The following is a 21,612-nucleotide window of genomic DNA, read 5'->3' on the forward strand; positions in this document are numbered from 1 at the left end:
CCTCATCAGAGCCTTCCCCAGACTCCAGGACTGGCCCATGTTCCTCCCCAACCTCCTCCCTGTCCTAATCTGCCGCCAGCTCTGTGGGCTGCTGGCGAGCCACACCACCTTACTTCTTTTAAACGCAATCTGAAAAGAGACCAAACCTCACAGTCAATAATGTGACGGTGATCATCCAACCGTTCAGGAATTACTCTGTATTTACCTTCAGCTCGTCAAACCGAAGCGTGAAATGAAGGATTTCTGCAAACTGTTTAGCAAGAGCCTGCTCTCGCTCCAGATGCTGTGTAGGAGAATATGGCGTGCTAGTCAGGGCCCCAAGGAGACCTCGTAAAGCAGCTTCTATTTTGAGGGTGGAAAAAAGACAGGCATGTATCAAACACTGGGGACGTGCTGGTAATATCTTGGCATAATTCACAGTTACAAAAACAGGGGGTAGTTTAAGCATGACAAAATCCTAGGTGTTGGTGTGTTGTTTAAACAGTCAAGTTTAACCTGCCTCCCCCCCAAAAAAAAGAAAGAAAGAAAGGAAAGAAAAAAACAAACAGGCACACTGAAAATTTACAACTCAAACACACCAGCAAGCAAGTTGTCAAAATGATGTAGGGGTGTGATTTTGTTTTTAAAAGTCACCTCCGATCATCTGTCATGCTGAGATTTGATTTGCAGGTTGCTAATCTAAAAGTGTGTGAAGTGGAAATACAGAATTGAATAAAATAAACACTCTGAACTATTGCAGGCATCAATGAGCTAATGCTCTTACCTAGCCTCTGAGAAAATTCATAGAATTTCTTTAGTTTGCCCACTAGGGGGACAACTGCACCCCACGCCTTCTCTTGCAGTCTCTCGTCGCTGGGATGCTGTATTGCCTGAAAAAATAATTAAAACGTATTTCATAAAAATAGGAGTTCCCCTTGACCCTAACCTTTTAATATTATCTTTTTGTTATTATTATTGATTGGTTGGTTGGCCTAGAGGCCATACCAATGTACAAGGTTCAAACACTTATTACCAATAAAATCCTATACAAACTATTTATAATAAGAGTAGGATGAAATACAATAATTTAATACATAAATATATAAAACAGAATAAAGTGACATAACATTATACTTCTGTACCGCCCCTGCAATCTACACCAATCTTTAATATTATCTAATGACCAAGTAGAGGCATCATTTGGTATATTGTTTATACATTCTGGGGAAAGAGAGAGGTACAGGATCGAAACATTTTCAGTGTACACATCAGGCTATGAGGTCAATAGCAGCTCTATGAGGATCACCTTTTACAACAAGTTTGTGATGCAAAGGCAAACTGGCAACTGGTGTGTATTTACAATGGTTGCACAGTGCTCCATGGTCACGTGATCTCCATTTGCAACCTTCACAGCCGGCTTCTGATTTGCAAAGTCGATGGGGAAGACAGCGGGAAGTCATAAGTTGCAGTTAGGTGACATCATGCTTAATGACTGTGGGTGGCCTACTTAATGACCATAGCCAGAACTGATAAGATTGCTGTTGTTAAGTTGGGAATGGTCACATGATTCTTCACTTTACAATTGTACAGTCCACAGCCAGGAGTTTGATCTTGACCGGTTCAAGGTTAACTCAGCCTTCCATCCTTTCAAGGTCAGTAAAATGAGGAGCCAGACTGTTGGGGGCAAGATGCTGACTCTGTAAACCATTTAGAGAGGGCTGTGAAGCACTCTGGAGCGGTATAGAAACCTAAGTGCTATTGCTTCCATGTTTCCCCCCAAAATAAGACCTAAGTGAAAAATAAGCCCTAGCATGATTTTTCAAGATGCTTGTAATATAAGACCTAGGGCCAAAATAAGTCCCAGTTAAGATTGTTAACCAGATGGATGCATTTAGAACTGTATTTCCCCCCAAAATAAGACCTAACAGGAAAATAAGCCTTTTTTGGAACAAAAATTAATATATACACGGTCTTATTTTTTGAGGGGGGGGGGCAGAGTATTAGTGAAAGAATTGCTGGTCCCAAGGGCAGTCTTTGATCCACATACTGATGGGTCAAAAAGTGGGGGAAAGGAGACGCCCTAAATAAAGTGTTGTCCTTAAAGGGAGCAGTGTGGTGGTGACACAACAAATGAGAAATAGATGTAATTTGTGTTACAAGCCCTTGATTGCTTACATGGAAAAACATAAAGCAAGCCCTCTACATGATAATATATTATAACATAATAACAGAGTTGGAAGGACCTTTCTGATTGCTAAAGACATGCTTGATCAAGACCAGCTTTTTTCAAACTTGGCAACTTTTAAGATGGGTGGACTTCAAGTCCCCAAATTCCCCCAGCCAGCATAAGGCTGGCTGAAGTCCACCCAGAGTTGCCAACACTGTGTTGAAAAACACTGATCAAGACTCTTGACCTACTGAATATGCTTGTAAGTATTATGTTATGGCTAATATTATCTAACTCAATATTTTCTCACTTAAGATACCAAGAGGACTTCACTGGTTGAAAAGCAGCTCATGGGCGCTAGGCTTTTTCAAACAGGATTCCTGAGTTGAATGTCCGATGAATTTTACCTCTCGTATTTCATGTCCAGCTCCTCTGTACGATTGTAAGTCTTCCAGGATTCCTTCTGCATCCTTTAACACTACATTTACTTGATTGTAAATTTCCTTTTCTGATTCTGTAGGTTGAGCATCTACACGCAGGAGAGAATATCAGGTTACGTATTTATCCTCTTTACAAATCCATATATTATGTCCATATTTTATTCCTAATTCTATCAACTTTAGTGGAATACCTTTCCACTATGACATCTGATGACAATTTGTTTGTCATCAATTCATTTGAAATAATGTCTGTGTGACAACTTTATTTATTTATATTTATCAACCAGTGTATCTCTTTTAACTGTTACATTGGTGGTAGCCTTGGCAGATCTCCTTTTATCAGTTTACTTTCATATATTATTGCAAGAATCTTGCAGATTAAAGTAGATCGATTGCCTTTTCAGGCAATGTGTTCTTGTGCTGTGTCCCCACCACCAAATATAAAAATATTATCACTGATCAGCATCTTGTGAAATGCTAGGTACCATTCTGGGTGATTTTAAGAGGCTCATAAAAAGAGATACTACAATTATTATAAAACCACATAGGCATAGAACGTATTCTAATTTTATTTAAAAAAATATTTACTCAAAATCAGGAACATTTAGCATATTTCTTCATTCTCTAGCAGTGCTTTTCAAAAATTAGAAGGCACTGAGCTGGATACTACTTTGGATGTGAAAGGAAAAATGTATTCTATAGTGAATGGGAAACATCTCATTAAAGTATCTGCATCTTTTCCCAGGGTCACATGGCTGACTTTTCAGTGAATCCAATAAAGATGGGTGTAGTTCAGGGGTCAGCAACCTTAAACTCTCAATGAGCCACAAAGGTCCTACAGGAGCCCCCCATTCAATTCTGGAGCCGACCGGAAGTCTGGTTCAACCACCATAAAGTCTCCTCCTAGCGCGGCGTCCTTTTTCCACTACTGGTCCTAACTGAAAGCCCTATCAATTGTGGAGCCGATCAGAAGACCAGCCCCTTGCCATAGAATCTCCTCCTGGCGTGCCATGCTTACCCCCTCCCCCCACCCAACCGGAAGCTCTTCTCAAAATTGTGGAGCCAACTGGCGACAGGGAGCCACAGCAGAGAGATGAAAGAGCCACATGCGGCTCCAGAGCCGCGGGTTGCTGACCCCCGGTATAGCTTAAGGAGTTATCACCTAGTGAGATGACTGTACCACTATGGGCACCAAAGAATCTTTTTTCCTTTGAATCTGAAGGGCTGCACAGCTCTCATAAGGGAAACTTCTAAATGGAAATGCTCGTTATGGCCTTAATCAGGAGTGTTACGCACACATGTGGGCAAAGGGATGTTTGAACATGTGATACTTCTTTCCTCCTCCTATTTTCCCAACAACATCCACCTTATGAGATATTTTGCTTGCCCAGAGTTACACACAGATGTTTTGCTTGCTCATCCAGCTGCTTTGCAGCAACTTCATTTTACAAAGAAGAGACACTTAATCTTAGGGTTTTGTTACATTCAAACTGTAAAACTGTGATTATTCAAATGAAACCAGTTTCACATTGAGCTTTAGGGCCCTCTTTTCGTTTGAAATTTGTTTCCTGGTTCTGATAAAATAGGACACAATGGTTGGAGACTTGCTAGCTTTGCAGGATTTGTTCTACTAGAGTTGAGTACAAGTTGTGTTGTGCACCAACAAAATATTTAAATATATTTACTATAACCTATAATTAATTAACACAATAGCCCCTTTCTCACCAAAATGGATATTATTGCCTCAATGAATACTCCTAACACATGCTCAGATTTTTTTCATCCTTGTGTAGCCCACTCCCATATAAATTAGCCAATAAAAGAGAACTTAAATTTATGATTCAGGCATTGTCTAATAAGGTTCTTTTTCAAAAATGCATAAAACAAATAGTCAGGGCTTATGTAAAATACATAAGTGAAAAACAGTTCTCACTTTCAAAATCCAGGAAAAAGTTTGGTCCCTGTTCAAGGTCTGTGCATGTCAAAACTTTAAGAAGGTTCCCCATATTAAGATGCCTGTTGAGACAAAAAAAAAGAAGACATATTTTCTTTAGGAAATATTTTTTAGGAAAGACATTTTCTTTAGGAGGAGATGTATACATCAATATTCACATAGCCTTGGGACAGGGATGGTTTTCACTTACCTTCCCTACCAGTTCGTAAATGTGTGCTTGCATACCGTGGCACGACAAAACCGCGCTCGACTAAAGCGCACCCGATTAAACCGCGTCGCTGACGTCATCAACAGGGCGACAACAGCGAGCGCGGAGAAAGAAGGGCGCTTTAAATAGTGCTTTGAAAGCAAGCTGATTCAAGTTAAGGTAAGGGTTAGGGTTAGGTTAAGGGTTAGGGTTAGGTTTAGGGTTAGGTTAAGGGTTAGGGTTAGGTTAAGGGTTAGGGTTAGGTTTAGGGTTAGGTTAAGGGTTAGGTTTAGGGTTAGGTTAAGGGTTAGGATTAGGGTTAGGTTTAGGGTTAGGTTAAGGGTTAGGTTTAGGGTTAGGTTTAGGATTAGGTTTAGGGGGGTTAGGTTTAGGTTTAGGGGTTAATTTTAGGTTTAGCGTTTACAGCGTGTTTTTTTCTCCGTGCTGTTGTCGCGCTGTGATGACGTCAGCTAAGCGGTTTCGTCAAGCGCCCTTTAGTCGAACGCGGTTTTGTGGTGGAACCCTTGCATACGGCCTGTCCATGCATGGGCCCGGCCTTCCGCGTACGCGCATTGCTCAAAAAACATCCGTAAATAGGATGAAATAGATCTGGGGCGGATGGGTGGGCCCACCGGTGATTTCTACTACTGGTTCAGGCAAACTGGTCTGAACCGGCTGAATACCACCTCTGCCTTGGGAGCTTAGACACTCCCTGTCAAAGAACAACAGAATGGACATAAGATAAAGGTAAAGGTTCCCCTCATACATATGTGCTAGTTGTTCCTGACTCTAGGGGGTGGTGCTCATCTCCCTTTCAAAGCCGAAGAGCCAGCGCTATCCGAAGACATCTCCGTGGTCATGTGGCCGGCATGACTAAACGCTGAAGGCACACTGAACGCTGTTACCTTCTCACCAAAAGTGGTTCCTATTTTTCTACTTCTATTTTTATATGTTTTCAAACTGCTAGGTTGGCAGAAGCTGGGACAAGGAACGGGTGCTCACTCCATTATGTGGTGCTAGGGATTCGAACCACCGAACTACTGACTTTTCTGATCAACAAGCTCAGCATCTTAGCCACCGCGTCCCCTAGAGTGGACATATCACATCCGAATTCCCAATGTCGTATAGATGACAACTGGCTCTTCCATAACAAATGAAATACCCAAGAACCCCATTCCCTTGAACTCTGATGAAACTAATTAAAAAGGTATATAACTTCTTACTAAATTTAAAAATGGAGGATGAACAATAAGAGATACAATGGTACAATGGGAATTATTATTATTTTTGCTATAACATAGAACTAAGAGAAATGGCAAAATTTATGGGAAAGAAACTATAGGTTAACCATGGCTAATTCTTATAAAGAAAATTTATATAAAATGTTTTGTAGATGGCATTTACCACCTGCTAGTTTAGCTAAAATTATAAAAAATATGTCTACTAAATGTTGAAAATGTAATTTTAAAAAACCTGGCACATTTGATTGTATGTGTTTTTATCGGCTTGTGTTAAAGCTAAAAAACAATGGGCAAAAATACACAGATGGATAGAAAAGACAATAGGGAAACATGTAGATTTCAAACCTGAACTGTTTTTATTAGGGATGGTATCAGGAAAAAAATGGATATGTATTTACCCTGTTTCCCTGAAAATAAGACCTCCTCAGATAATAAGCCCAATTGGGCTTTTGAGCACATGTGCTAAAACAAGCCCTCCCCCGGAAAATAAGCCCTCCCCAAAAATATTGCAATACAGCAGCAGCCAGGAGGTGACCACGCTCGCCATCTCCTGCACCTCAAAAATAATAAGACCTCCCCGAAAATAAGGCCAAGTGCTTATTTCGGGGGTCAAAAGGAAATAATACAGTCTTATTTTCGGGGAAACACAATAATATTACATGTCTGAACAGCAGCGAGGATTATTTTTGCACAATATTGGAAAAATGAAGAAATACCGCAAGATGAGGAGATAAAGAAGATATTAGATTGTGCAGAAATGGATAGACTTGCATTGAAAATCAAACAGAAAGAAGACACAGAATATTATCAAACATGGAACTTATTTTACCAATGGTTGGGAAAAAGGGGTGGAGAGTAATAAGGGCGTTAAGCAATTTAAATACCCAGACAATATGATGTTTTTTAAGCACTAAGAAATGTAATAAATTAATTAATATTAATATTAATAAAAGAACCCCATTCCGAATTCATTAAAGCCACAGACCGCACAGTTATCCAGGTACAATTATATGCTCTCCTAAGATTTAACTGATGCCTAGGAGTTGAAAGAGGCTCTTTGAATTACTGAATCCAGTCCAGAGGTGGTTCTCAACCGCTTCGTCCAAACCAGTAGTGGAAACCACCTGCCCAGGCTCTATGCCGTTCTATTTAAGCACATTTTCAAGCTATTTCCACATGCGCGGAAGGCTAAGCGCATGCTCACATTTGCGAAACAGAAGGGGAAGTAAGTGAATACCATCCCTGATCCAGTCTCCTTGTCAGTGAGCAAATATATTTTCCCTTTGCCCACAGCTTGTAGATTTGGCAGATCTGCATCCAGGTCTTCCTTTTTTTGTTGCTTTTACATCACATTAACAGCAAATTCTCATCATCCTTCCATACTTTAAAATAGGGGCCAATCAGCTTAATGCCCTTAAAATGCTTTGGAGTATGACTTCCAATGCGGCTGATGGAAACTGTAATCCAGAGCATCCAAAAAGCAGAAAGATTGCTTATTCCTCAATCTGTATCATCACAGCATGTATCGAACATAACTATGCAGTTGTAATTTTTCTTCAATACTAAGCCTTTCTCCAGGGGTGGGCTGCTGCGGGTTCGCACGGGTTCGGGCGATACTCTAGCTAAGAATCTGCCCAGTTCAGATAACCCCCAAAACCCTCCCCTGGCCCTTCCTACCCTACCCCTCCCACAAGTCTCCACACAGCCCATTTGGGATGCCAGGTAAGTACAGGGCCCGCGTTGAGGCTCTGGGAGAGCGAAAAACGGGCCTCCTAGAAGGCCTCTGGAGCCCGGGGAGCAGTTTTCGCCCTCCCAGAGGCTCTAGGAAATCCTCCAGAGCCTAGGGAGGTTGAAAACACACACAGAGAGACCCCGCCATGGTGCAGCCCGTGACTAGGCTACACCCACCCCCAGCAATCAGGCAGAGAACCCATTGCTAAAATTTTTGAAGCCCACCCATGCCTTTCTCCTACCTGGCTTCTTTTTTCTGTAAATTTCATAGCTACACACATAGACCCCCACCCTCACCTGTATCTTCTTCAACTATCATAGAAAGAGATATCAAGTTTCTTATTACTTATTTACATATTAATAGCAGTGGTGGGATTAAAAACAAATTTCTACCGGTTCTATGGGCGTGGCTTGGTGGACGTGGCAGGAGAAGGATACTGTAAAATCTCCATCCCCTCCCCACTCCAGGGGAAGGTTACTGCAAAATCCCCATTTCCCCTGATCAGCTGGGACTCGGGAGGCAGAGGATAGAAGGGGTGGGGCCAGTCAGAGGTGGTATTTATGGGTTCTCTGAACTACTCAAAATTTCCGCTACCGGTTCTCCGGAACCGGTCAGAACCTGCTGAATACCACCTCTGATTAATAGCCAAAGTATATATTGAGGAGGGGGAAAATTGTTTCTTTAATGCAGAGAAGAAAGGTATATAACATATACAAAAAGAAAAACCTATAACATCTCCAAAATAATGTTTCTCGGGTCATTTTACCACTGAAATTGAGTTGAATGGCAATATTTCCTTCTCACCAAGTGGCTTTAATAATGTTCTGCTACCCAGAAAATATTTATCATGTAGTGAGAAATGTTAAGTGCGACCCAGTTTCGTCAGCAGCTCGTTGTACGCTTCACTTCTGAAATTACTTTCCTTCACCCACAAAAGGTAGATTTATTTTTCACAGCAAGCTGTGTTAAGGAAAGCTTTGGAATTAAGATGGATGACACCCCTGAAATATCTTCCTTTTAGGTCTAAGAATCTTAAATGCCGACAATTTAACAAGATGTCAAGCCTGTGCTTTAAGGGTATCATGTTGAGACAAATGATATTCTGGGAAAATCGGCAGCGTGGAACTCGGATGGTGCAGGAAACCATCTGTTGAAAAAGCAATTATTGGTGCATGAATGGGAAAAATCTTGCTTCCCCTTCCTCCCCTCAGTTCTGGGGCAGACTGCATGCATTAAGGTTAAAAAAAGCAGGAGGATGAGTTTCTGAAGCTTTCCTACATGAACTCTTAAGGTCAAAACAAGTTTGGGCGATTAATAAACCAGCTGCCCATCCGAAATTAGAATCTTTCAACATCATGGAGCAAGGATATAAAATTAAACCTCGGCATTCATTAGGGTTTCTATTCTCTGAACTAACTACTCACCAGTTCCCACAGCTTAATGATGCAACCACAGTAACCATAATGTAATATTGATTTACGGGGCAAAGGGGGGGGGGGAGAATCCCCAGTGCAGCAATAAACAAGCACTTCTAGCGGGCTTCTATATTAATAGAGCTCTCTATATTTATAAAGTATGGTCAGATGTAAACGCAAAGGGGAGGAAAACACATCCCCCCCCCGCAGCCCTACAAAGAAACTACCATCACTGAATGTTACTTACTGCCTGCTATTATTTAGCAGCCATTCCCTCAAGCCGCAACAGGTGTAGCAACGGAAGGAGGAAGATGTCAGCAGCTCCACTGAGAAATCAATAATTTTACATGCCTTTCTGTCACTCTGCTTTTACCATTCCAGTTGGAACTGAAAGGAAGACCAACCACTCCTGCTGTTTTATAGTATTGTAACTCTACTGTGGGAAGTTACATACTCTTAAGACCGTGATGAAAAAAATGTGGCACACAGAGCCCTCTCTGTGGGCACACCAGCAGTCGCTCCAGCCCAACTCCACCGTGCATGCGCACATGCTTCCCACCAGCCAGCTGGTCTTTGGGTCTCTGACGTGCATGCGTGAAGAGTAGGGCGCATGTGAGGGACGCGTGTGTGCATGTGTGGGGGGGCACATGTGAGAGTGGCCCTTGCATTGCATTTTGGGGGGTTGCATGAGTGTGTGCGCACACACACACATGCCTCATTTTGGAAGGCCTTCTGCACCAACCCGGAAGCCAAAACAAGGCCGGGGGGGGGGTGCCGCATGAGGCCCGCCATTCTCCATTTTGGGCCTGGAACGCCTCCTGCTGTCAAATTTCCTAATGATCTCTAATTAATTCATAAATATCGAGTCAAGTTTGAAATACAAAACCAGAGACTTATTAGGTGCTCCATAGGCAATATCTGTTCGCGGTCAAGCCTGTGCTTTGTTTTGATTTGCTTCTGAACTTTTACCACTTTGTTCCTTCCCTCCCCACAGTCTGTGTCACAAATCATGTTACCCTATAGATGCATCCCTCCCAAACCGTCTGCAGTAATCTGAGATCCGGTTCCAGCAAGCAGTATGCATGGAATGCACTCCCATTCATTCTGTCCCTATGACAACATGGAGAGTTGACACCTGCACCAACTTGGAAGCCAAAAATGGGTGATGGGAGTGCAGAGTGCGGGGCGCAAGCGCAAGGGGTGCTCATATTGCATTTTGGATGGTTTACACACGTGCACACTTTGGGCACTCAGCACCAAAAAGTTTAGCCATCACTGCTCTAAGAGCTACCTTTGTTTTTCCAAAAATAAGACTGGGTCTTATATTAATTTCTGCTCCAAAAGACGCATCTAGGGCTTATTTTCTGATTAGATCTTATTTTCAGGGAACTAAAGTACTAAATGGGTCTGTCTGGTTGCCAATCTTAACTGGGACTTATTTTTGGGGTAGGGCTTATGTTGTGGCCCAGCAGGAGCCATTGGAGCTGCCAATGGACTCCGATAGCGAGGTCCCCTATGAGTCTGCTATGGAAGATGTGGAGGACCCTGGGCAGGGTTCAGACTCAGAGCAGGGACCAGAGAGGCTGGTTGGCCACCAGGAGACGCCTGAGGCATGGAGCAGTGGGGAAGATCAAATTGAGTTTGTCCCTGACGCCAGGCAACGGAGGGCGGAGAAACAGAGGCAGCAGTTACGGAGACAGACTCATAAGAGATAATCAAGCCCAGATGGTTATGGCTTGGCCCCTCCCAATAGAGTATATAAGAAGAGACTTTGGGAGGAGTCCTTTTGCAGGACACAACCATTTGTACTAATCTGGAGAACTCCTTGTCTGGTCTGCCTTGTGCTCCCGTGTCTGTTGGAGTCTGGGTTGCTGCCAAGGTCTTGCCAGTGAGTTGTGTTTGGGCTTTCAGCCAACAGGATTACAATTGCTGTGAATAAACAGTGGCAAACAGCTAAGCCTGTGTCTGCATTCATTACCGACGGAGGGGGGCCAGAACAGGCTTATATTACAAACAACTTGAAAAATCATGATAGGGCTTATTTTCTGATTAGGTTTTATTTTGGGGAAAACAGTATATAATGCAGCAGTCCTTGACCTACAACCATTCATTTAGTGAGGAATCAGAGTTACAACAGCACTAGAGAAAATGACTTATGACCGTTGCAACATCCCCAAACTCAAGGGATCATAATTTGGGAGCTTGGCAACAGGCATGTTTTTATGACCGTTGTGGTGTACCTGGGTGAGGAGATTTTCTTCTGTGACTTTCTTACAAGCAAAGTCAATGGGGAAGCCTGGTTCACTCAACACCCGTGTTATTAACTTAACAACTGTGAAGATTCACTTAACAACTGTGGCAAGAAAGTTCATAAAATGGGGCAAAACCCACTTAATAGCCGTCTTGCTTAGCAATGGAACTTTGGGGCTCAATTGTGGTCATTAAGTTGAGGACTACCTGTAGTAGAAAAGCATACCAGAGAGCTTCCACTTCCTCCAACCCTTTCCCATATTTTTTTTAAGGCTGCATTGCTAATATGTAGGCAATTTTGGAAGTTTTTAAGTTAACAAAGCTTGAAAGGAAAGACATTAAGTCAAAGGCTACAAGTACAAAAAGCGTTCCTTTGGACTCTAACGTAAGAAGAGATAAATATACATTCACTCCTGATATTACATCATCTGACAATGGCCAATAAATGCACAAGTTAAAACTGGAATCCGCTGAGATGGATTTACATACGTTGCCACCCTTCTAGAGTTAGGAATGTTGGGCTACATATCCAGAGATTTTGAAATGATTTCAGTTTAGTGAAATAAAGTTATGGTCCTTGGGATGGTCCAAATTACTAGTCCTCTACACCTATAGGATTTAGATGGTTGTTCCTCCATCCTGTTAAAAAAAAAGGACAGCTTACAAGATTACAGATTAAAAGAGTTGGAAGGGACCTTATAGGTCATTTAGTCTAACACACACACACAAATTCAGACTGGATGCTGAACCTGGTACCAGATATAAGTGAACTGAAATCTTGTGGGTATGGGCCTTCCAGACAGACAGGGAAGCCATGGGAGGTCACTCTGAGAATTCATCAGAGATTTGCTTGGCCTTACATACTTTCTCTTGCCCTACCAAACAGCAACAGGGTAGAAATATATGATGGGCTTAAACTCCCAGAGCCTCACTACAAAGGACACGGGGGCAACATAACCTTGGAAAACAAAGACAGATTAACAGAGTTGGAAGGGATCTTATACTGTAGGTCATCTAGTCCAACCCCCAGCTCAAGCAGGGGACCCTACACCATTTCTGACCAATGGCAGTCTAATCTCTTCTTAAAAGCCTCCAGTAATGAAGCTCCCACAACTTCCAAAGGTAAACTGTTCCACTGGTTGATTGCTCTCAATATCAGAAAATGTCTCTTTATTTCTAGGTTGAGTCTCTCCTTGATCAGTTTCCATCCATTTTTCCTTGTCTGGCCTTTGGGTGCCTTGGAAAATAGCTTGACCTCTTCCTCTCTGTGGCAGCCCCTCAAATATTGGAAGACTGCTCTCATGTTCATGGCAATGGTCATTCATTGACAGGTGGCAAAATATATGAATGCTTTAGCTCTGGTTCTACAAAACTGAATAATTTTCCTCTTAAGAAAGTACTCATCTATTTTAATTCTTTTTAAAACATTTCATTTATTTTTAGGCACTAATTCTCATTATCAGATGCTGTCTGATGGGAGATATTTACAGACCCAAATGCCAATGACCGTGAGATTTATACCACTGGTTGGTCCAGATTTATACACCAAGATATCAGCCAACGCTGCCTCCGGCACCCTATAAGAACAGGCTGCAGGAATCAGTGGGAAATACTATTTCCAACTTGACCTACTTTCGCGAAATTAGACACATGGAACGCTGCATTTGATTACAATGACTCGGCCCATTACAGCCTTATGGGATTGTCTGATGCGAGGGGCCATATCAAAATCAGACAGGCAGAAAGCTGGGGCACATTTTTCCAAACAAGAATTGCACGCATGGCCTTCCTGCTGGATGCATATGACACATTTTAGTTTGGGCTTAGTTCAGAGGAAGGCGCAATGGAATTACAAGATGTAATGCCAATTCTGAAGCATCGGAGAGAACTCCCTTAGGGGTAAGAGTACTTTAATAACGACTTTGTCCCCCGACGCGTGGCTCTGTGAGTGATAACAAACCCCCCGCCCACCGTCCAATTTCAATACTTTTGCAAGAAAACCCCCAAGATAAAGAAATCTCCTTCAAAGGCTCAAATTAATGAACTGCAAAAGCTATTCTGTTTTTTTTTTTTATTTGAAGAACCAATATTTGAAGGTAGTATGGCAGCTTTTCTATAAACCAAGCACATGCACATATAGCTCTATATTTCTATTTCCTAAATGAAATTGAAAACACAAGAGTTTGAAAGCTGACTAGTATGTTTGTATCGTATGCTAGGGTTGCTTAGATCTCTCCCTCCCTCACACCCACATATACAACAAGGATAATGAAGCTGAAGTGCAGTGTGGAAAGATTTAATACCAATGGACAGAAGAGACTGCCAAATGTTTAAATCACAGAAGCCAACAGTGATCATGAGTCAGTTCCCATGATTTCTAATAAGGGGTAAACAACGCACACACAATAAACTAGATATGTGTTTTGATATACCAATGGCATCCATCCAAACAACCAACCGATGGCATCCAATACGTGGAGCCCTTGATTTAAGACTACAATTGAATGTCAGAGGTGAAGAAGCTTCTTGGATGAGAAGCGAAATGTCTTCAAAAGAAAAACACAAGGAAGTCCAAGTTGCCTCCTGAAAAAGCACTTTTGGGACAACCTGGATGATTGAGAAGCATCTTTTGACTTTTGAGCTATACAATTTGGCATGGACACCCTTTGAATGGTGTGGGAATAAGGAATGGATTTCCAGAGGAAAAAGAACTGCAGACTACAGGAACCAGGAGCGCCACTCGGGTGACCCTGAAGACACAGATAAACCTCCAAGCGGCTTCAACGACCCTCTAAAAGGATGCAAATGACCAGTTGTCTGCAAGGAAGATAAATCCTTCCATTCCCCACTGCAGAGCTGAAGAAGCTTCTTGGGTGAGAAGCAAAACATCTTTAAAAGAAAAAAAAAACAAGAAAGTCCAATTGCCTCCTGAAGAAAGCACCTTTGGTACGATTGAATTGTACCAAACTTTCCACTGCCAAGCAAGCCAGTTGTTAAGTGAGTTTTCCGTCATTTTACAACCTTCAGCTGCGAAACACTGCAGTTGTTATGAACCCTGCCGTTAAGGGAGTCTGGCTTCCCCATTGGACTTTGCTTGCCTGAAGATCACCAAAGGTGATCACACAATTCTGGGACACTGCACCTGTCATAAATACATGCCAATTGCCATGCCTCTGAATTTTGACCACGTGACCATGGGAATGCGGCAAGTGTGACTTTTTTCAGTGCCGTTCTAACTTTGAACAGTCACTAAATGGATGGTTGCGAGTCGAGGACTACCTGCGTAGCTCAAGCTATCTTCACTCCTCATGTGCGCAAATCACATGCTGCTCCGCGCTGTTCCCCCACATCCTTACAAAATGAAGGTGTCTGCATATACTGTGCACACAATAAAAGCCATTTTATTTCATGTAGCTTTTAAGTTGCTTTCAATTGGATGTGCACTATCCAAACTCTAAGGAGGGTGGCTGACTGCATTATTTTAAATTGGATGAGAGACCGTTTTGAGAATATTTCTATAGTGACCTTTTTCCTTGTTTATTTCCAAATGCATCAATCTGTATTTTTTTTAAAAAGAAAACAGAATGTTATTCTAAATTTAAGGAATTGGATCGGTATAGGATTGTCCCTGATTACGGAGATTAATTTTTGCCACATGCAGAGAATCTACTGAACATATAAAATCCTCAATTGCACTGTGCTGAATAGTACATGCCCTTTAATTTATGGGCTTCTTGATGTTCACAAGCTTCTTAATACCAAATTTCTGAGCTCAATGGTAACAAAGAAAAATACATATTGTAGTCAATCTGCATTCAGCATTTTAATTGTGCATTCAATAAGCAAAGGGCAAAATTCTTGACGCCTATTTCTTTATTCTTCTCTCTATTGTTACCTTTAAAATCTTAACAATGCAAAAAGGATCACCTCTTTCCTAACCAAAGTTGTGATGCAAGGATTACAGCTTTCTCTCAGTTTTAAAAAAAGATAACTGTTACACACTCGAAGCTTTTATCAGTGATAAGGGGGAAAAAAAGGAAGAATATATTTCGTGTTTTCAGAACTGTACAGCAACATGTGCCTGCAAAGCCCATTTGTATGAGCCTACAGGAGGATTTCCATAATTTATTAAAAAGAATACATAAACACACCATATTTTTCGGAGTATAAGACGCTTCGGACTATAAGACACACCTACCTTTTGGGGGGAGGAAAACAAGAAAATGATGGATGCCTCTGCATACCATCATCCATCGGTATTCCCTGATCCCCGCCCCCCGGAACCGGCCAAAAATGCGACCCTTAGAGGCCAAAAAAGGGGAGTGCGGAAGCCGAAAAAGTGACACACGGAGGCGGCAATCAGCAACAATGTGCTGTGGTGATCTCCACATCCTAGAACGAGTCTAAAATAGAGCATGTGGAGGCTAAAAATTATTGTATTGTATTGTATTAATTATATTATATTAATTATATTATATTATATTTATTATATTATATTATATTATTATATCATATTATATTATTATATTATATATTATATTTATAGGCACACACACTGTATATACCAAATTCCAAGCCTCTGGCGACTGCCTGAGTGCAATAATACTTAGCAATATTATTTCAGAGGTATCCCACTGAAGCAGAGCAAGCAGATCAAGAAGATATTAAGACATTTTTTATGAGAAGGAGAACCCTCTAAATTTTCTTTATCTAAATTAAATCTAATGTGAAAGTTCCGATTTCCAGCTCTAACAAAGGAACATTTTTCGAATTGTTTCTTAAAAGAGTGCAAAGCGGGGGGGGGGACGGACGGACATTGTGGGCACAATTGGAAAGCTTTCATGTTGTGTCCTATTATGTCATGGCAGGGACTTGGTTCTATTCTAAACACCAGTTCTACTAGACACTAAGATAATTGCATTTCAAAAACTGCAAATATATATATTTATTATTTGGAAGTCATAGATAGACTGGAGCAACTTGAAGATAAAGGTTCCCCTCGCACATATGTGCTAGTCATTCCCGACTCTAAGGTATACTCTACGTCTTTTGAACTGCTAAGTTGACAGAAGCTAGGACAAGTAACAGGAACTCACTCTGTTACGCAGCGCTAGGAATTCAAACTGCCGAACTTTCTGATCAACAAGCTCAGTGTCTTAGTCACTGAGTCACTGTGTCCCTTTTCGGTGCAACTCACTGTTAGCCAAGTGTTCAGATAATTTGATTTGACTACAAAAAAAATCCTTATGGATTGCAAGCTGAGAAATGGAATTACTAGTTCATTTTATTCCTTTCTCTTCTTTGGATAGATAGATAGATAGATAGATAGATAGATAGATAGATAGATAGATAGATAGATAGATAGATAGATAGATAGATAGATCTCTATTATTTGCTCCACAGCAAATAATACAGTGCAAGAACCATGGACATGCAATTTAATCTAGATATTGAAATAAGAGGAAATATCTGCTAGACTTTTGTTGTGGTGGGGATGAGGAAATAGGATTCAGCAACACTTTCTTCTTTAGCAACTTCAGTATTTTTTATTTTTACCTGCCATGGTCGGGACCTGCACAAGAAGAACCTATTTTAATGGTGAAAGAGCAGCAAATGAAATTTCAGCAAGAGTGATGAAAGGACAAATATCCACTCCTAGAACAAGCCGCAAAAACAAAGAAGAATGAAAGCTGTTCCGTTTCTGAGCTTGTCTGCACATTCCCCAACTTCGAATTCCCAATCAGCCACCTGAGAAAAGCACACACAACTACCACGCTCCCATCGGCCTAGTGCAGTGATGGCTAAACCTTTTTGCTGTTGCGTGCCAAAAGCAAAGGCGCGTGCAAAAGTGCATGCCTACACCCATAATGGAATGTTCCCACCACTCTGTACCCCATTTTTGGGCCTAGAAGGCCTCCTGCCCCAACCTGGAAACCATAACGGGACGCAGGGATGCTATGTCCTCCTGGACCCACAGCTGACCTTTGACCATCATCTGACGGCTGTGACCAGGGGGGCATTTGCCCAGGTTCGCCTGGTGCGCCAGTTGCGACCCTACCTGAACCGGGAGGCTCTCACAACAGTCACTCGGGCCCTTGTGACCTCTAGGCTGGAATACTGCAACGTGCTCTACATGGGGCTGCCCTTGAAGAGCATCTGGCGACTTCAGCTAGTCCAGAATGCGGCCGCGCGAGTGATTGTGGGTGCACCTCGCTTCACCCACATAACACCTATCCTCCACGAGCTGCGCTGGCTACCTGTTGATCTCCGGGTGCGCTTCAAGGTGCTACTTACCACCCATAAAGCCCTTCATGGTAGTGGGTCTGCGTACTTGAGAGACCGCCTCCTGCCAATTACCTCCTTGCGACCTATTAGATCGCATAGATTAGGCCTCCTCCGAGTTCCATCCGCCAGTCAGTGTCGACTGGCAACCACACAGAGGAGAGCCTTTTCAGTAGTAGCTCCGACCCTTTGGAACGATCTCCCCGTGGAGATTCGTACCCTCACCACCGTCCAGACCTTCCGCACAGCCCTCAAGACCTGGCTATCCCGTCAGGCCTGGGGATAAAGATCGTAATCTGTCCCCACCCGAATGATGAATGAATGTTGTGTACTATTTTTACTTATGTATCATTTTATGTTTACTGTTTTGTACCCCCCTCCCTATATTTTGTAAGCCGCCCTAAGTCCCCTCAGGGAAAAGGGCGGCCTATAAATAATAATAAAACTAAACTAAACTAAACTATGTGAGGGCCCAAAATGCAATGAGCATCGCCCCCCACACTTGTGCACCCCGTACCAATTAATGCGCATGTCGCCCACATATGCCCCACCCCCTGCACATGCACAGCAGAGACCTGAAGACCACCTGGCCGGCGGGAGGCATGTGTGCGTGTGTGGTGGAGCTGGGCTGGGGCGACAGCTGGCACACCCACAGAGAACGCTCTGCATGCCACCTGTGGCATGCGTGTCACAGGTTCTCCATTACTTGAGAGACCGCCTGCTGCCAATTACCTCCAACAGACCGATTAGATCCCACAGATTGGGCCTCCTCCGAATTCCATCCACTAGCCAATGCCGATTGGCGACCACCCGGAGGAGGGCCTTCTCTGTGGCTGCTCCGGCCCTTTGGAACGAACTCCCCGTGGAGATTCGGACCCTCACCACCCTCCAGGCCTTCCGCAAAGCCCTTAAAACCTGGCTGTTCCGACAGGCCTGGGGCTAATGAGTTCTTGTCCCCGCTCGAATGGTATGGTTGTTGAGTGTTTTAAATTGTGGTATTGTTTTGTCCATGTTCTTTTTTCCCCTATTTGTATCCCCCCCCCCCCCCTTTGACTTGGTTGTGAGCCGCCCTGAGTCCCTTCTGGGAATAGGGCGGCATAGAAATATAATAAATTCAATTCAATTCAATTCAATGAGCCTAGTGGGACTACCTGCCATCGGAGCTACAGTCTCTGGCAATGATCATCAAGCTTACTTAACAGGAGAAAAGAGCTACCCGTTGCATCCGGTTTCTTAGAAAGTAGAATCCAGACTGTAAAACCTACTGAGCATAATAAAGGAGAATATTTGTAGCTCAGGGTTGACACGAAGGGGTCCTTGTCACTCTCTCAGCTTGGTTGTTTTCTTGCAGACGTTTTGTTACCCATACTAGGTAACATCATCAGTGCTGGTAAGCAATGCTGTTTGTTGCCAGTTTATATTCTAGTGGCTTGCCTGTCAAGTGGGGTGGTGGACTTAAGAGATTCAGCATCCAGATGAGTATAAATTAACTCCAAGGTTAACATCAGGCTAACAATCAAGTAAACTATAATCCAGAAACTGCCGAAGAAGCTAACAGCAAAGAGCCCAACCAAAGAATCTCTTAAGACCAGGGGTGTTCAAAGGCCAGGGAGATCTAGCCTGTGAGGCCACCCTGGAAACAGTGAAGGACCGACCCACGGGGCCTCTGCCAACCGAAAACAAAGCTTGCGAGGGCCGTGTGTGCCTCCCACCCCCTCGAGTTCCGTTTTTGCTGGCAGAGGGTTGCAGGAGGCTGTCGCAGCCAAAAATGGAGCTCGGGAGCTCATTTTTGCTGGCAGAGAGCTTGGCCCGCCACAGGAACACCCCCCCACACACACGTGACATGCTGACCACGCCCACCATGGCCCCCCGATATCAAACACAAAGCGGCCCTCAATGAAATGGACACCCCTGTCTAGGACCGTTCCCACCCACACTGACGGGCAAGTCCCTAGAATATAAACTGACAGCAAACTATGCTCTTTACTAGCACTGATGACGCTACCTAGTTTGGGTAATGAAACATCTGCAAGAAAACAAGCAAGCTCAGAGAGCACCAATGGCCCCTCTCGTATTGAGCACTTTGGAAGAAAACAAGCAAATATTGTTTGCTCAACTCCCTAAAGAATCTTCATGCTTTTAATACTTCTTTCAATGCCTAAAAGCGATACTCAATGTTTGGGGAGTGTCAAAGAACACGGGGGCAAAGGCTGATGGACTTCCTTTTCACTCACTTTTGAAACTGGTAAGCAACCACGAAAACAGGCAAGCATTTCCTCTTCGTGAACTGCACATAATAACCTGGTGCCCATTCTGCATCGTACAACCATCTCTTGAAGTTGGCCATTAGAATTTGAATTGCACACACACACACACACACACACACACACACACACACACGGAACCAGCCATCGGGGCTAAAGCTACTTTGCAGCCCAGCTCTTGCAGGAATATGAACTCCTCCAAAATCAAACACGACAGAAGCCCACTACCTACTGTGGAAGATGAATTTGCCAAATTCTTTCCGCCACTACAGGCAATCCTCGACTTACGACCAGGACTGAGCCCGGGATTACAGTGGTAAGTCACAGTGGCCGCTGAAGCAAATTACCGCATGACTGGTGCCTGGCTTTTAAGGTTTTTTTGCAGTGGCTGTTTAAGCGAATGGGCCAGATAAGGGAATGTGGGGATCGTAAAAACAAATCCTTTATACTCAGTGAGCATTTTTTTTTTAAATCAGAAACTAGAGGCAATCACGAGAAATTGGCAAAACTACATTGTCCCAAAGATGCTTTTTTCAGGAGGCAACTGGACTTTCTTCAAAGAAAAAAACAACAAGACAGCCCAGTTGCCTCCCGAAAAAAACCCTTTGGGACAACCATGACCTGGATGACTGAGAAATCTCTACAGACTTTTGAGCTATATAATTTGGTGATGAACACCCTTGGAATGGTATGGAATAAGGAATGGATTTCCAGAGGAAATAATTGCGGACTACAGGAACCAGGAGCGCCACTCAGGTGACCCTGAAGACACAGATAAACCTCCAAGTGGCTTCAACGACCCTCTAAAAGGATGCAAATGACCAGCTGTCTGCAAGGAAGATAAATACTTCAGCCAGAGCTGAAGAAGCTTCTTGGATGAGAAGTGAAATGTCTTCAAAGAAAAAACAAGGAAGTCCAATTGTCCCCTTAAAAAAGCACCTTTGGGACAACCATGACCTGGGTGACTGAGAAATCTCTACAGACTTCAAAACTACATCGAAAAATCGTGATTGTGTGATGACTGTGGGATGCTGAAAAACTGCCCTAAATCAACCCAGTTGCCAAGCAGCTAAAATGCGACTCCATGCCCATGAAGGGTGGACATTGGAACACTGGAACTGGGTCATGAGTACCTTTTTGGAGCTCTATTGTAACTGTGACCATCACTAGGCGTTAAGCGAGGACTACCTATACGTGTTTCCTAATTGGCAGAGACCATCAATATACGTTTCCACAGACTTACTGGTTCAACGGTCTCAGTTCTTTGCTAAAGGGAAGTACAACTATTAATACTGTAATTTAATTTCATACACTAATCTATGTAGAATGCTAACTTCTAGCCCTCCCTCCCCCCCCAATAATTTCAGAGTTAAAAATAGGGAAAAAATAAGACACAATTGTCTTTACCTAAAATCAAAGTAAATTAAGCTACTGCAAGAAATACTGTTTATGTCATACATTCCAGGCCTATACGTGACTGCAAGGAATGGGAACAGTTGAACAAACATTGGGTGTCAGATGCAAGATAAAACAAATGTTTTGAGTCATTTGTGTATCTTGCGCTAGACATCCTTCCTTATTCTCTTTTCTACTGCTGACATCTAGTGGCAAATTTTAAGTATGCGGCTTTAGATTGGTGCAGGACCCTAATGACTACAGAATAATATGTTCATTGATAGGGACGTTTGAAAAGATATTAAA

The 21,612-nt window shown here is 42.8% G+C and overlaps 1 protein-coding gene across 2 annotated transcripts in view; it reads right to left on the reverse strand.

The window, feature by feature from the left end:
• CYRIB (CYFIP related Rac1 interactor B) overlaps window positions 1-21,612 on the reverse strand; it is a 113,357-nt gene that overhangs the window by 15,897 nt on the left and 75,848 nt on the right. For both annotated transcript variants that reach the window (XM_032223329.1, XM_032223328.1), the window contains exons 4-7: window positions 4,520-4,602; window positions 2,554-2,675; window positions 764-869; window positions 206-342 (exon numbers count right to left, since the gene is read on the reverse strand). In XM_032223329.1, coding sequence (XP_032079220.1) covers window positions 206-342; window positions 764-869; window positions 2,554-2,675; window positions 4,520-4,592 — 438 coding nt within the window. In that variant the 5' untranslated portion in view covers window positions 4,593-4,602. The remainder of the gene's footprint in view (window positions 1-205; window positions 343-763; window positions 870-2,553; window positions 2,676-4,519; window positions 4,603-21,612) is intronic.

The sequence above is a fragment of the Thamnophis elegans genome, chromosome 8, assembly GCF_009769535.1.
Source record: "Thamnophis elegans isolate rThaEle1 chromosome 8, rThaEle1.pri, whole genome shotgun sequence".
NCBI lineage: Eukaryota > Metazoa > Chordata > Lepidosauria > Squamata > Colubridae > Thamnophis > Thamnophis elegans.